Raw genomic sequence first — 16,393 nt, 5'->3', positions numbered from 1 at the left:
TTAACAGCCCCTCACATTGCTGTTTAACAATCCGTTTATAGCCTATCACAAAACCAAGCCTCCAAGGATATACATTTTACATCTATGTTAGGTTTCTTCGCCACAACAAGGCTGGATTTTGTGTCATCTTTTCCTCTATATGCCAGAAAACAGATGATGCCATAATTTTTGCAACTTATCATCCCATGAGCATGCAATACATGTGGCATATATGCAAACAGATCACAAGCACAAACCCTGGAATAAATGCAGGACGGTGCCCAAGAAAGCACAAGCCACTCCAGATAGGCCCGACTAAAGCTAAAAATAGCCCATAAAGGCATTGTGTCAGCTACCCTCTCACTGTCCTCCCTAGAGCATGCTAATTCTAACCTCCAGTGTTGGTGCTTAAGTCTGAGCCTTTGGTAGCTGTACCTAGGAACCTTTCCCTAACCCAGGAAGCTACTTTCTAGGTGTTGGAGTATGGAGAAATCGTTCCATGTACTTCAATTATTAGTCCATTCGTGCACACAAATGCAGATAAAAGACTGAACCTGAAATCGTGCATTTTCTCCCAAAGCCTGACATTTGTGCCCTGGGGCACTAGGACCAGCTGAGAGATGTCCCTTTTGGCAAATGGTGTAACAGAAACCTCTCAAGCGCTAAGCATGCTCAACTGCCCAAGAACCACCCGGCCATCAGGACTAACTCTTGCCTTACGCTGGCCAGTGTGCAGCAAGAAGTTTCCCAAAGAAGCACAATCTGGTCCACACAGACCCCACTTGAGGTCCCAAAAGATTAAAGGGAGTGCACTCTCATAATATGAGACCCTAGGAAGAATCACAGACACCAATTTGGGGACCAGGGCTGTGAAGAAAATTCTTTCCAATGATCTATTTGGCATTTAGTCCGACAGAAATATGTGCATAAAGGAAGGGTAACTGGGTTTTCCCAAACCAACCTCTGCAAGTCATCCAAAAATGCACCCAAATAAGAAATAGGCTGTGTTGTGAACTCACATTCACCTATAACCTACATATAAGCCAACCAAGAGGCGGGAAGACTATATTCTCATCCACCCACACCTCCTCCATGGTGAACCTTCAAAGACCACAGCTGAAATGAAAATGTACACAGACCAACTTTCCCTTAAATCAGACTGTTGAACATGACGGCTAACAACAAACGCACACACAGACATTCCCCCTAGTTCAGAGAAGCTCCATTTGGCCATTTTACCAAGTTTTTCAAGACAGAGAAATTCTCAGAACTGGCTAATGTTAGTGACTTGTGCCACTGGGCCCACCTCTTCCCTCTTTGCTGGAATAACAAGGCCTTTCAGTGGGACCTGCTGGCTCCCCTACCTTTCTTCCTTCTTGCATTCTTAAGGTTTTTTTCCACTCTGGGGCCTTATCCCACATCTCTCCCAGTGGGGCAAACTGTCTCGCATCCAAAAGGTAAGTAAACATACTGCTGTCCATGTCAGTGGCTCCTTGTTCATTTTCTAAGGGTGGGTGGCTTCAAAAAGATAAAGTGTTGGGAAGGGTGGGAACATGCAAGACAGGTGTACTACCAGGTGCCCTAGTTGAGATGTCACCTAACACCTAGGTCCCTTTGCTCATTGCCCTGCCCGTCTCGGCGAAACTTGAAGATACTCTTACAGCACGCCGCAAAAGATTAGAGGATCATCACTCCAGCCTTCCTGCGCTCGCCAACATTCCCCCTGGATTCCATTGTGTTCCAAAGCCACATCTGACCTACAGCTGACTTTTGCCTGCAGAGAAGCACACCCTCACCTCCTCACTCACAGCCCTGCCAGACACAAGGAGCCTCGGAGATGCAAAGAGGCAGAACACAAAATTCAGAAAGGGAGTCTTTGTTTCTTCGGTTCTCCGAGGGAAAACACTCTTACCTCACCAACTGGTATGCCCTCTCCTTCCACCTCACCCTAAAGTATTAGCGTCAGCAGACGAAGGGAAGGACTAAATGGCGCAAAGTCAAAGGAGCTGGCTGCTGTCCAGGGGACTGGAGGTGTAGTCAGCCAAATCAGGTCATTCAGGTCTCAAAGTCGGGGAGAACAGGAGACTTACTCAGCCTGAGGAATCTGTGTTACCCAGACTTTATCCCCAAAACAACAACTCTCCCACCGGCTTCACCCTGCTTTGAACAAAGACCAGATTAAAAGGTGCAAAGTGAGAGTGTCCTGCTGTCCCCAGCCATCGCTGGCCATGAGTGGCAGTCAAGACCTATTAGTCAGGAATGGGTCTCAAAACTGCAAAGCACCAGTCAAGTGAACTCATGACACGGATCTTCAAAATCTCCCAGATCTCAAGTCAAAACGAGGACAAAATGGCCGGGCACAGTGGTTCATGCCTATAATCCTAGCACTTTGGGAGGCTGAGGTGGGAGGATCGCTTGAGCCCAGGAGTTCAAGAGCAACCTGGGTAACAAAGCAAGACATTGTCTCCACAAAAATTTTTTTAAAAAGTAGCCAGGTCAGCCAGGCTTGGTGGCTCACACCTGTAATCCCAGCACTTTGGGAGGCCAAAGCGGGCAGATCACAAGGTTAGGAGATCAAGACCATCCTGGCTAGCATGGTGAAACCCTGTCTCTACTAAAAATACAAAAAATTAGCCGGGTGTGGTGGCAGGCGCCTGTAGTCCCAGTTGCTGGGGAGGCTGAGGCAGGAGAATGGCTTGAACCCGGGAGGCGGAGCTTGCAGTGAGCCAAGATCACGTCACTGCACTCCAGCCTGGGCGACAGAGCAAGACTCCGTCTCAAAAAAAAAAAAAAAAAAAAAAAAACGTAGCCAGGCGAGGTGGTGCACCTGCAGTCCTAGCTACTTCAGAGGCTGAGGCAGCACGATCACTTGAGCCCAGAAGTTTGCGATTACGGTGAGCTATGATCATGCCACCGTACTTCATTCAGCATGAGTGACAGAGCAAGACCTTAAAGAAAAGAGGATACAGCAATTACAAAATGCACCACGAATCCAATCCTTCAGATATGCCATTTTTCCAAAACCTGTGACAGGGACTTGGGTTACGAGTACCCAAACAGGCCCAAAGAAAAAGAACTCAGCTCTGTCCCTTTGGGTGCCTGGCCTGTGATCCCAGGTCAATATATGAAAATAATTAGTGAAACCACAGAGGCGAGCCAAGAGACACTACAATGGGGCTTACTCTAGCAGGAGTCTGATTTGATGGCCAAGGGCAGTTTGGGAAAGACAAATGGTCTAGAAATAACAACCAATAATAAATTTGAGAGAAGTTCCCTAGTCCAAGTTCTTTAAAGCAGTTAACAAAAGAGCTTAGCAAATTCCCGCCATCTCCCCCATCTCCCTTTTTTTTATTTATTATTATTTTTTTTTGAGACAGAGTCTCACTCTGTTGCCCAGGCTGGAGTGCAGTGGCACAGCCTCAGCTGACTGCAATCTCCACTTTCCAGGTTCAAGATATTCTCCCGCCTCAGCCTCCCGAATAGCTGGGATTACAGGTAGGCTAATTCTTTGTATTTTTAGTAAAGACAGGGTTTCACCATGTTGGCCAGGCTGGTCTTGAACTCCTGACCTCAGGTGATTCACTCGCCTCGGCCTCCCAAAGTGCTGGGATTACAGGTGTGAGCCACTGCACCCCGTCCCATCTCCCTTTTTATGAAGTCTCCATAATAGTTTCTCCTGTATACCCTAGTGCAGATCTACCTGTCCACATATTAGTCACTAGGCTTGAGACCATATTCATTCTAAATTATCTCTTGACTTTGATTTTTTTGTTGATATATAATAGCTGTACATATTTTGGGGGTACACGTGACATTTTTATATCTGTGCAGATGTGTAATGATCAGATCAGGGTAGCTGGCATATCCACTGCCTCAAACATTTTTCTTTTGTGTTAGGAACATTACAATTCTTCTCTTCTAGATAGTTTGAAATACACAATAAATTATTGTTAACTCTAATTTCCCTACTGTACTAATGAATAAATACTATACCGTATTCCTTCTAGCTAGCTGTGTTTTTGTGCCCCTTCGCCAACTTCTCTTCATCCCTTGACCTTGATTCTTCAGCAGAGACCCCGGCATTCTTCCAGGCCACACCTGCAGTGAGGTGGGCAGATCTGGGCCCTCCCTCTTCCTTCCTCACCTCATAGCAGTGCCAGAACTTCCACTGCCACAACCTAGATTCACACTTTCACAACCTAGATTCACACTTTCACTAGGGAAACAAGAGAAAGTGTTGGGGGAATGGTTAACTTCAGAGACAGGCTGTTCTCTGGGGTTCGATTTTTTAAATTACGAGCCTTATTTCTATCTGTAGCTCACTTTTTCCAGGAAATGCTTTAGCATGTCACCTTTGGCTGTGGCATTCTCACGTATAGGGGACGTAAGTGAAGCAGGATTACTGACCTCATCAAAGAGATAAGTCCTGAGAAAGATAAAGTTACACGGCCTGTCATAACCCAAGGGAGAGGGGACAGGGCAGCTGAGAAGAAAATCACAAACTTCCACTTGTGGTGTCCAGGAGGACATCAGAGGAGCAGTTTCTCTCCAAACCTAAACTCTTGCTTCAAGAGTATGAAGTAGCCCACACTTATTTCATGGGGGTAGGAGGGAGAAGTAGGTAACATTTTCTCCACGATTCCTCAAAAAAGGGTCATTTGCCAGTGACCATGAGATGAGAAGAAGTTCATCTTCTCATTTGCTATGTACATACAAAGAATGACTTAGGATCCAACTTAGGTCCACAGCAAGAAGAATACAACTGCTGAAAAGACACTTCGGTGCCCTCACATCTGCTAGAGAGGAAGGTTTCCCCATGCCCCAACGTAACAAATTTGGCCTTTTCAAACTCTTCTGTATAATTTAACTTCCACGAAGGGCCATCTACTCCCCCCTCTTGAAAGTGAACATTCACCAGCCCACAGCAAACAGTGTCTGTTCTGTGGTCAGACAGACATGGAACTGCCTGTTAAACAAAAGCAGACTAGAGAATTGATGCTCTCTTTCAAGTCTCACCCCAGTCACAAATAATAAGCAACTGTATGAAGGAGCCGATCCCTGAATAGGTTCAAATACTTGAGCGCTGAGTAATAATGCTAGTTAGACTCACTGTACAGTACTTCCAGACTTAGGTTTTTTTCCTTTTCTTTCATCTCTGGAAACTTACTCAGAACCATATTAGCTATTCCTTCAAAATTCTGCTGTAAGATGCAAAAGGCATTTGCTATTATCATATAATTGCACTTGGCTCATCTCTCCTATTGTTGAGGCTTGTATTCAATTAAAGTTAAAAGAAGAGCTTTTTTGAGCACTGACTGAGTGACCCCAGCCCTGTGAACAACTCAATGGGATAGTGACAAGAGCACTGTGCAGGGAGTCAGCTGACTCGGGAGGCCTAGATTTTAGTTTAGATGGCACCACCAACCAGCCACAGGAGCATGAGCAAGGCCATTAACATCCCTGGCTGGGGGCTGGGGACGGCGGCTCACGCCTGTAATCCCAGCACTTTCGGAGGCTGAGGCGGGAGGATCAATTGAGGTCAGGAGCTTGAGTCCACCCTGGCCAACATGGTGAAACCTCATCTCTACTAAAAATACAAAAATTAGCCAGGTGAGTGGTGCACACCTGTAATCCGAGCCACTTGGGAGGCTGAGGCACCAGAATCGCTTGAACCCGGGAGACAGAGGTTGCACTGAGTTGAGATCTCGGCATCGCGCTCTAGCCTGGGTGACAGAGCGGGACTCTGTCTCAGAAACAAAAACAGAAACCATCCCCTGGCCTCTGTATTCTCAACTGTATAATGTGGGCACAGAACCAGAAAATCTCTAGCCTCTTCCAGATCCACGTGTTATGGAGGATGTACAAAGGAGGAGGAGCACTAACTTTTTAGCAGTTTAAAGCACTACATTAGGCAATGTACATATCCCAACAACCCTAAGAGACACACATTTTTATTACCACTTCAGATGAGTTAACAGGTTCATGATTAAGTAACTTGAACAAGTTCAAGTTCAGGAACCAGGAGTCATGGGTCTGTCTACTCCACTGTCTATGCTCTTCCCCTGGAGCATCTACAGCACGGCAGTGAGGTAGAGCCCTTTTCTGAGCACCTTACAACCCCCTTACGGGAAGTCAACTTGACAGGTAAGAACCAAAGACAGAACAAAATGCAAGTCAAACTCGAAAGACGTGGTGATTGGATCTACACTGTGGCAACACGAACACCACTGAGCACACTCACCAACGGCACCCAGCAGGGCAACGCGTCCTTTCTGGGTCATTCAGGAAATGAAGTCGTTTTCCGTACATCTGACTCCCACATACAAAGGGAAAATACCCCCAGGAGGCCATCAGGCCTCAAGCCTGCAAGATGCATTGGCTACCTCTTTTGTGTCTTCATGAGGGAGTACTTTTCATAAATCAGTCATCCACATAACTGAAGCTTAGCCTTTTAAAACTTAACATTATTCTTATGCCAACCATTTTTGTTAGAAATCTTTCCAAAATACATTGCATTCTTTCTTCACTTCTGAAATCTCATAACATGAACTCTGGCTTTCACTTGGAAGTCACAATGATGAACACTAATATCAAGTCATGTGAATCTGCAAAAGCAAGCTATGCTTTCTGAATTCTTGCCTGCTTTTTCTCATTTTTCCTCTGCTATGGTCTTAGAGGAACATGGGCCTAGGACGGAACGCTGATTCTGACTCTGGCTTGATCAGTTAGGAATGTGATCTCAAGCAAGCTCTTTAAAGGCCCCAAGACTCAGTTTCCTCATTTGTTTCATGAGAAACGTGGATAATGCTGAGTCCCCTCATATTACCTCCACAACACATCTCTCTCTCTCTCTGTTTCTCTCCCTACATCTGCTCTGAAGACTCTCTTCCTTAGAGTTGTTCAAAATCAGAAATGTATAAAGTCAGATGGCAAAAATGCTCTCTTTGTTCCAGGAAATTAGAACAGGTGAGTCGGGTCAGGCCATCGAGATAGGAGTCAAAAAAAGATGATTCCTTTTGTTATAGGGGAAAAAACCAGGGAATATCTGAAATAGATTCCTGGAAATCACATAATATTAAAGATGTACATGAGAGATGGTTTAACAAAAATAAAAAATTGTGATTATGGATTGTGTGAAAAGCTTTAAAAGGAAAAAAAAAAAAGTTGTGTAAGGAGAAGCAACTGACCAGGAAGTAAAAAGCAGGCAAAGAAGGTGTCTAGCCTAAGGCCAGGCAGGATGAGGACACAATCTCTCAGATTTCCAACCACTTCATGAAGGAGTCATTAAGCACTGGAGGAAGTAAGAGAAAAACAGAGACGGAAAAGAAAGGCCTCTGAGAAAAACACAAAAGGCCCAAAATGAAACCCATCAAAAGACAAAATCTCACCAGAGGACATTAGAGACGGGTGTAAATATGGAAAAGTTAGACATTTATTCCACAGTGGGTGGTGGCTTGGTGTGACCATCTGGTTGTCCCCACTACTTGTGTAATGGCTAGGAAGATCCATCTTCAGAAGAGACCGGGAAGCAGAGGAAATTCAGAACCTCTGCAAGCACTTCTGCCAGCTCTATTCCTGCCTCTCATCTCAGCTTACGTAACGATCCACCAGCCACTCGTCACTTCAAGTTTCCTACTTTTCTTCGCAAAGATGGCTGCACTTTGGAATACCCTCACAGAAAATACTTTGGAATGAGAGTCCCACGATACAGATTCTGGCCTTAGCTTTGCCACTTACAGCCTGGGAGATCTTAGGCCAATACATCACTTAACCTCTCTGGGCTTCAGTTTCCTCATTTGTAGAATGGAGAGAAAAACTGCATCCCTGAGAGAGCTGTGAAGAGTAAACGAGATAATGTACACAAAACAGCACAAGGACCAGCATGCAGCAGTATTCAATAAATGATGCCAGTGATGATGATGGAGGAGGAAGAGGAAGAGGAGGAGGAAGAGGAAGAAGTAAAAGGGGAAGAAAGTGTTTTGTAATAAATCACTATATAGCTGTAAGCTACAACGGCCACTAAAACAGCAGACGAACACTTTTAATTACACAGAATTTATAAAATTTCAGAAATGCAAGCATTCTAGTTTCCTGTAAGGGAAATCCATAGGGCTAAGTGAGCAGTTATGCTCATCTGAGAGTCCACACTTACGGGGTAAAATGCCTTCCCTAATCAAGCCTCTCGCCCACACTCTGGGAACTCCAGATCATTTAGACATCAACCAGGCTGAATTATATATTTTCACCATCTAAGAAGGGAAGGTTATCAAATTAACAGAGCAAATAAAATGTGTGGTAATATTTCGACACCAAAGGAACAGTTCCAAGCACATGGTAGCACTGGTTTCTACCCAATGAATAATGTGGAACACGAGTCACTTTTGCCTATTCATTGGAGCTTTCCCTGAGATGCCTCAGTAAGCAACACTTTATTAGTTTGATTCCTGTTTGTTCGGAAAATCAATAAAAATGTGTTTGTTTTTTAATAGGTTATAATTCTAACTTTTCACTAATTTAGTCTAGTCTTTCTGTCCCCAAATACTAGGTTTGGCAGTGAACAGTCTTTAAGCTGGGCCCCTTTTGGCGTGGGAACCCTGAGTAAATGCACACTCATTCTATTCAACAAATACACACGGACACTGGTTCCCAACACACATCTAACAACAAATATGGCAGAGGTGGACTCTTGCCTGAAAACAAGCTCCAGAGTTGTCTCTAAAGTAGTATTCACATAGAAAAAAAAAAATGTCATTTCTATCTCGCACACGCTACGGGGCTTCATCCGACACTGAATCACTCAGCTGGGAGATCCACACCAAAGGGCAAGTTTTAATTGGTGAAAAAAATGAAACTGCTGTGTGAGTTACTCCCAGCAACCCTGTGCCCCCACCTTGCCCCCAGCTCTTTCCTGGTGTGCACAAATACAGCTGCACTCGGAGGAGCAGAATGCAACTTAGCTCTGCCTGCCTCTGGTGCTCACATTTGGGGTACTTTTTGCCCTTGACTTACTTATCCTGAGGAGGATACTTTCCACAGCCACTTCTTTAGGGCCAGCTGCCACGTTTTTAGCTTTGGCTGTTTGAAACAGGGAGCTTACTACACAGAAATTAAAGTATAAATAGGATTGGCTGACCCTTCATAAAAGAGCCTACGGCCCACCCAAGGATTCCTCAAAGGAGTCCTAACAGCAGATAAGGGGCCTTCAGCTCAAAACAGAACTTGCAGGCCCTTGTGCACTGTAAATATATATATATACACACACACACACACACACACATTGCTGCAAATAGTGGTGCCAATACAAGTCCGTCAGGCCCTTCTTCCCTCATCCCCTCCCTCCTACTACTTCCTCTTCTCACACCTGACCAGACCCCAGTGGCCCATTTCTCCCCCCACATACCATCTTCCTTGGCACATACCCCCGTGCCCTCAGACCAGCTGGCTTGTGATTAAAATGGACCAAGCTAGGAAGTGCCAGAGAGAGTGAAGCCTATTGTATCGAGTTTCCTTGGCCTTTTATAGGGACACACAAGGAGCCCAGAGAAGCAGTAGCCTGAGAACCTGTAGGCCTGTGTCCTCCAAACCTGGCTCACTCACCCATGGGTTGAAGCAAACCCCTTAGGTCTCTGGATCCCCTCTCTATAAAAAATAGGAGGTTGGCTCAGGGGATCTCTCAGGTCTCTCAATTCTGAACGTTTGAAAGTTCCCTGATTCTATTGTCAGAACCACTGGGGGGCACTTAGAAGCCTGCTAATCTGAACCTGTTAAAGCAATTCCTCAAGCCCCTTGGTTGTACCTTTTCCTCAATTTCCTTCTTTGTTAGTTTTGACATAAAAGCAGTTTTTGAGAATTTTATCAAAATAATAAAACATTAGGCTGGGCGCAGCGGCTCATACCTGTAATCTCAGCACTCTGGGAGGCTGAGGCGGGCAGATCACTTGAGGTCAGGAGTTCGAGACCAGCCTGGCCAACATGGTGAAACCCCCATCTCTACTAAAAGCACAAAAATTAGCCGGGCGTGGTGGCGGGCACCTGTAATCCCAGCTACTTGGGAGGCTGAGGCAGGAGAATTGCTTGAACTCAGGAGGTTGCAGTGAGCCAAGATCGCACCACTGAACTCCAGTCTGGCAACACAGTGCCACACTGTCTCCAAAGAAATAATAATTATAAAACATTTTTTGTATCAAAATTCTATTAATAAGAATTTGAGGACAGACCCCCCAGGAGTGCTCTAGCCCTCTCTAAGGCTGTAGTGGGCCCTATTGAGGGCTTTCTGCAAGCAAGCCAGTGGATGAAAGTGTTACGTCACCCTGAGGTTACACGCAGACAGAAAGAGCAAAGGGGGCTGGCCTCCTCCCACCTCTCACTTCACATCAGCAAACATTACTGAAAACTATTTCTATGTCACCTGCCAAGTTAGCTACTAGGACACCAAGGTAATCATCACTAAACCCAAGGAGCCCACAGTCCAGAAGGAGAAGTCGAAAGAGTCTCCCAGTTAGTAGCAAAATTTTAAAAAGCAGATTTCCTTTTGCTATGGAAGCTGACTGATAAGGACAGCAGGGAAGGAGGGGACTAGAGACACTGTGCGACTCGTTTTTGTGTTCTGGTTAGTCCTGGCCCACTAACACACTGTGCCAAGCCTGACAAGGGACTGTGTCTGCTAGGCCACAACCACCTTCTGCGGCAACCTGGGCAAACTTAGAACTGAACAGGTGACTTGAAGGTGAAGGCTGATGATGGAAAAGACAGCCTCTTCCTTCTTCCTGTGACCAGCACAGTCAGCCATGCAATCCTCTTTAAAATAATTTGACTTTTTAGAGAGTTGATCCTTTGCTTCCATTTCAACAACACTAAATGGTCAAGAATTGAAGCATCTGAACTTCTATGACAACAGTACCACAACCTTCAAGGGTTGTAGGACAGACATCCCAGGAGCGCTCGAGCACTCCTGCTTTCTGCAAGTTGCGTGTAGAGAAACAATAAGGCTCAGTGAGAGTTTCGGTGCCCTCGGAGTAGTCAACTTCTCTTCTACTGTAAAAAGTGTGTGTCTGATATTAACTTCCCCAGGTGATGGTAGCAAACTTATACAGTGCAAAAGAAATAGAAAAGCCCTTATCAGGCATTCACTGTGAGCTGCCACCACATGAGCCATCTTTACAAAGGCGTCACTGATTGACCAATTCAGAAACTTTCACCTTGGAAACTCCACCCAAATCGGACACTCCTCTTTTCTAACACAGCAGGCAATGCTCAGAAATAAACAAAGTACTTCCCTCTGTGGCTGTCTCTGGTCAGGCTACTCTGTGCTGCATCTCACCAGCCGCTGAGGAACTGTCTGCCTGCTGACCCACTACTTGTTAGGAATGAAAGCAAGTGAGGACGGTTTCAGGAGTGGAGAGAAGGAGTGGGAGAAATCTCTCCATAGTGAGAGCCTTTTGTGTCACATGAGTTCGGTATATCAGGTTCATCAGCTCATCCTTGAAAACCTCTAACATTTGTTCTTCACTACACAGAAAAGCGTATTGTTTACTGGACTCTAGAAGCAAGCAACTTGCTTGTGGGTTACCAGCAAACATTTTTTATTATGCAGTCACCGTACCACATCCCAAGGACTAAATGAAACGCAGCACACATCACCAGAACATTTCAGATGACCCGGAATAATCCCAGTCCTTGATCTCTAGTGCTGATTATTGGAACACTGTGAATTAAACAAACTCCATGGAAAGATACTCTTCACATACGTTCACCTAGACACATGCAGTCTACGCAAATACATGCCGGTTCCATTAAGAACAATCCAAAATAAAAGTGATTCTTTCCTTTCTGGTAAAGAACATTACGTCTATTTTAATTACATAGAAGTACACAGTAATGAAAAGAGGCACCCTAAAAGAACTGAGTTGTAAGCAATAAGGAAAAAATGATATGCAAATTATAGACACAATTTTCATGTTGCATTTAAGAAAGCGTTTTGCTTGGAATTGGTTCTGTATGTGAGTAAGGCAAGGGACTGTTGTACTCTTTTTCCGACTGGAGCACAATGAAACAAACCACTCAGTAGCAGTCTGCAGCCAGCACACCACCATAAGCCCATCAGAACGGTGGGGATGCAGTTTAGAAGAGAATCAAGAAAGGTCACAGAAAGCATTGCTTTTTGTTGTTTCGTCCTAAAGTTACTGATCTGTAATTGGTCCAGATTTTCCTGATGTTGGGTTTATTGCCACTGAGCTAAATACGATTTATTGATTGAATACCCTAGTCTTAAGTTACCTCTATGTTATGAAGCATCAAATAAATCAGATTACCTATACCGCAGGATTTTCCTGAACTGGGTGTAGAATCTAATTTATACCACAAAAGAAACTGGTTTTGAAGTATTAATATCAAAGTACCCCAAGTTCTTTAGTGTGGCACGCCCCATGCCCACAGACATACTGCTACCTCCAGATATGTACAAACACAAAAGCCTAAAAGTTCCATTGGGCATTTTTGTGAGGCAAAAACAAAGAAGCCCAACACACCTTTTGATTTCACATTAGCCTCTCCTCAAACCCATGAAAATGTTTTCTGGTAAGAAACACCAAAATGTGATTCTAATTATAAAAAACCTAGTAAGCCTGTATGATGAACTACTGCGTTTCCCCTACACAGATTCTAATTGAAAGGCAGTGTTAAAACAGGAAGGGTTTTTCTAACTCCCCACAGACGAAGAAAACAGGTTACTTGTCCATTGTTGCTGTAATGTCCATTCAATGAACATACATTAAATAGGCCAAACCAAAAACAAAACTTCAGCAGCTTCAGCCTCTCACAGGGGCGGAAGGCTTTCTACCTGGGTACTGGTGGAATAGTGAAATGAATAAAGTGTACAATAAATGCAGCGGTGGGAAAAATAACTGGGGTAGACGGATAAATCATCCTGCCTCCCAATGGTGGCAAACTTTACAACAACTTTTCAGAAGCAACAAACCGCAGCACCACAGTCTTTACAGATATATAGACATGCATACACACAACTACTGGGTAGCCCAGCAGTGTGTTTACAAACATCCACCGCCCTGCATTTACAATACTGCAAAACCGGCCAGAAAGCTGGGAGGGTGCTGCTCTTAGATATCCTCTCTGCACTGTCAAACACAGAAGGTCATTTTGCCTGGTTTGCTTAGTTCTTCCTCTCCCTGCATCACAGGAGTTTTCTACTTTGGGATTGCTCAACTTTCATATGGATCAGAGTAAAATAACTATTCAGCAACTTTATTCACCTTGGTTAAAAAAAAAAAAATTCATTGTGCAATGCCTAGGAAAAGCTGACACCAGGACTGTCTCTCCGACAGCACTTGCAATTACAATCAGACGAGGGGGAAAAAAATCATGTCTGATCAGACCCAGAGAGTCCTTTAAAAAAATAAAGAAAAAGATTCTATCGCAGCTGGGACTGAAGAACTTTTTTTCTAAGAAGACCACCCCTCGGGGACAAAAGTTACATTTCAGTCACATGTTGGGTGTAGGAATAGGGAGCAGGTTTTTGGGGGTTTTTTTAAGCGCACTAATTACGGGGGTGTTTTACAGTTCTGGAGACAATCCGGGTTGCTCCTGACCAATTGTGACCGGCATTTCATTGTCAAAAAGCAAGAGGGTGGGGGCCGAGGAGCCAGCAGGGGCTCGGCGGTGGGGAGTAGCAAGGTTACGCTAAAGGGTACAGCCGCCGCCGCGAGCTGCATCTCCTTCCCTCGCGCCCCAAATAATTTACTGCGAACAGAGCAACTGCAACAGCCCGCTCTGAGGAGCCCAGCACGACTGCCCTGGCCGGTGCAGCTCAGGGTTTCCACCACGGAGAGGGAGGGGAGAAGATTTTTACCTTAATGCTACACTGAGCAGGAGTCTCAGACATGTCTCACAGCGAGAGAGATCAGGAAGTTCTCAGGTTTTTTCCACTTTCCTTTCCTCTCCCCAACCCAGAAAGGCTCCACGGCCAGCCGGACGCGGTCATTTAAGAAGTTTCTTCCAGCATCTCTCCCGGCAGCCGCCCCGGGGGTCTGGAGCGCGCGGGGCGGGGCGGGGCGGCCGGCGGAGTTGGGCGCGCGGGGCGGCGGGGGCGTGGGAGCCGGGCCCGAGCGCGGCGGCGGGGTCTGCAGGTCGCGGCGCGGCGCGGGGACCCGGGACGCAGCCCGGCCAGCCTCCCGGTCTCCTCCCACCCGCAGCCGGCGCCCCCGCCCCCTGCCCTCCCGCCGCTCTCCCTCGCTCTCTCGAATGTTTTCCTTCCTGGAAGAGAGAAACTGAAAGGCAGAACTGAGAAAGCTCTTTGCTCATTGATCTTGAGAGTTTCAGTGCAGAAACTGACGTGAATTCCCAGCACTGAGCTCTGCCTCTTAAAGGAGCCACCAGGAAATAAAAGCTCGGGTTACAGCCCGGCATCGGGGAAATAAAAGCCGCGCGGGGGAGGGGCGGCCGCGGGGGCGCGGGCGGAGGAAACCCGGGGAGCGGGGCCGCGCGAGGCCGCGGCTGCGAGCGGGGCGAGCGGCGCAGCCCCCCAGGCCGGCCCCTGGTGCGGGCGCCCGCCCTCCACGCCGCGAGACCTCCCGCTGGAGGAGCCAATTTCCGGGCTTAAGGAAGACACCTTTAAAAAACGTTACATCGTGGCCCCAGACACCACAAAACAGGTTTTATTAAACTCCTCCCACCTCCCCTGGCTCCATCTCTTGGATACATCGATATGCACAAGGGTTTTGAAACGTTTCCCTAAACGCAGATGCAACGAAAGTAATTATCTATGAAGGGCCATTCCGGTAAGGACGCGGAATCCGAAGGAGGAAATAAAACAATAGCCTTTGTTCTGCTTCTCGACCGCTGCCTCTTTAAGAGAATCCACCAGGAAATGGGAGATCGGGTTACAGCCTGCACACGGGGAAATGTGGGGAGAGCGGGCGCCCGAGCGCGACGCCGGAGACAAAGCCGGGCCGGCCGCGCCGCAGACGCTGGGGGACCGCCGGGCGGGGGGATTCCCGGGGAAGGTGGGCGCCCCGGAAAGAGGTGGCGCCGCGCGCCCGCTTGGGGATGCGGCGGCCGCGGGCGCTTCCCCAGCCGAGCACGCGCTCCGGGACGGGAAGGTTGCAGGGCAGTTATCAAAGGCAGCTGAGTTCCTTTTCCTGACCTCCCCCTCCTGTTTCGAAATCTACTGCCCTTTTAAAGAAATAGCGGCCGCCACCAACCGAAATAGGTGACTCGACTACAAACTTGGCAGGACGTGTTCCTGCAGATAATACCCCTCCCCAGGACCGCTTCTATGAAACCGTCATTGGCCGGTTGATTGGATGGCCCTGGGATCCTGCAGGGGGAGGAATATTTGGTTGGAAAAGCAGTTGAGGGTGGTTGAGGCCGTTGGGACTGAGGGGTCTAGCCTTGAGCACAAGTGGTCTGATTACTTTATTATTTTTATTATTATTTACAGTCTCTTAAATTGCCCTGAAGTGTCCACCACAAAAAACTGAGAACATTATCATTATACTTAAATTCTAACCTTGTTAACACATATATGGGGGTTTAATATGTGGATGTGTAATGTAAAACGAAATTTGTTGTAATTTCGTCTTTATTGAGTGATATATTAAATATGGTATAAATATGTATATACCCATATATGTTACCTGCACCGAACCAGGACACATTTCCCCGAGTCTCCTCACCCTACAGATTTTGCCTACCCACTTTTCTTCACCTCTCCATATTATGAAATGTGTTCAGACTTGTATACACAATACTTTTGTTCACACATTGATCAGATCACTCCGAACGAGGCTAGGGTGGGAAAGAGTGCTGTTGCTGGGATGGTGGGAACTGGTTTTTGTGAGCCTCCAGGAACCTGAACAGTGTTTGTCAACTGGTAGTCCTACTCTCCAAGAGATCTCAGTCTTGTCCACACCGACTCCTCTGCCTTTGACCACCCCCTTCTTCCCTTTAACAAATCTGTATTCTTTTGCTTTTCATAATTGATGTTGCAGACATTGGTTCAGATGTCCCATTGCTGGGTTATGTCTTCTACATCACTTAGCAATGTGATCCCTGGCAACTCAGTTACTAAGCTTCTGTAAAATGGGGAGAAATAGTACCTAGCTTATAAGATTATCTTATTAAATAAGAAAATATATACAAATGCCTCCTTAGCAGAGAGCAGCACAATATATGTGCTCAGTTAAAGTTGGCTACAATTATTATTTAACCCCAGGACTAAATTAGTTCTCGACTTTTCTTCCTAACTCCTCCTCAACGTCTACAAGTGATTCATAGAAGTAGTAGTTTCAAGTAAACTGTTTGTGGTTCCAAAGCAAAAAACATAGTTGACAACTGTAGCAAAAGCTACATTTAGACCAGGGGTTGCCAGTCTCTGTAAAGGGCCGTGTTGTAAATGCCT

At 46.2% G+C, this 16,393-nt stretch overlaps 1 protein-coding gene across 4 annotated transcripts in view; it reads right to left on the bottom strand.

Annotated features, from left to right (window-relative positions):
* ETV6 (ETS variant transcription factor 6) overlaps positions 1-14,512 on the bottom strand; it is a 248,663-nt gene extending 234,151 nt beyond the window's left edge. For 2 of the 4 annotated variants that reach the window (XM_021922053.2, XM_017945671.3), the window contains exon 1: positions 13,844-14,512. In XM_021922053.2, the coding sequence (XP_021777745.2) occupies positions 13,844-13,876 (33 nt within the window). In that variant the 5' untranslated portion in view covers positions 13,877-14,512. The remainder of the gene's footprint in view (positions 1-13,843) is intronic. The other 2 variants (XM_021922054.2, XM_021922056.2) reach the window with 2 other exon arrangements.
* Positions 14,513-16,393: the final 1,881 nt, after the last annotated feature.

This window comes from Papio anubis, chromosome 9, assembly GCF_008728515.1.
Source record: "Papio anubis isolate 15944 chromosome 9, Panubis1.0, whole genome shotgun sequence".
NCBI classification, from domain to species: domain Eukaryota; kingdom Metazoa; phylum Chordata; class Mammalia; order Primates; family Cercopithecidae; genus Papio; species Papio anubis.
The sequence above is the reverse complement of the archived record's forward strand: the minus strand, read 5'-3'. Positions and strand labels throughout refer to the sequence as shown.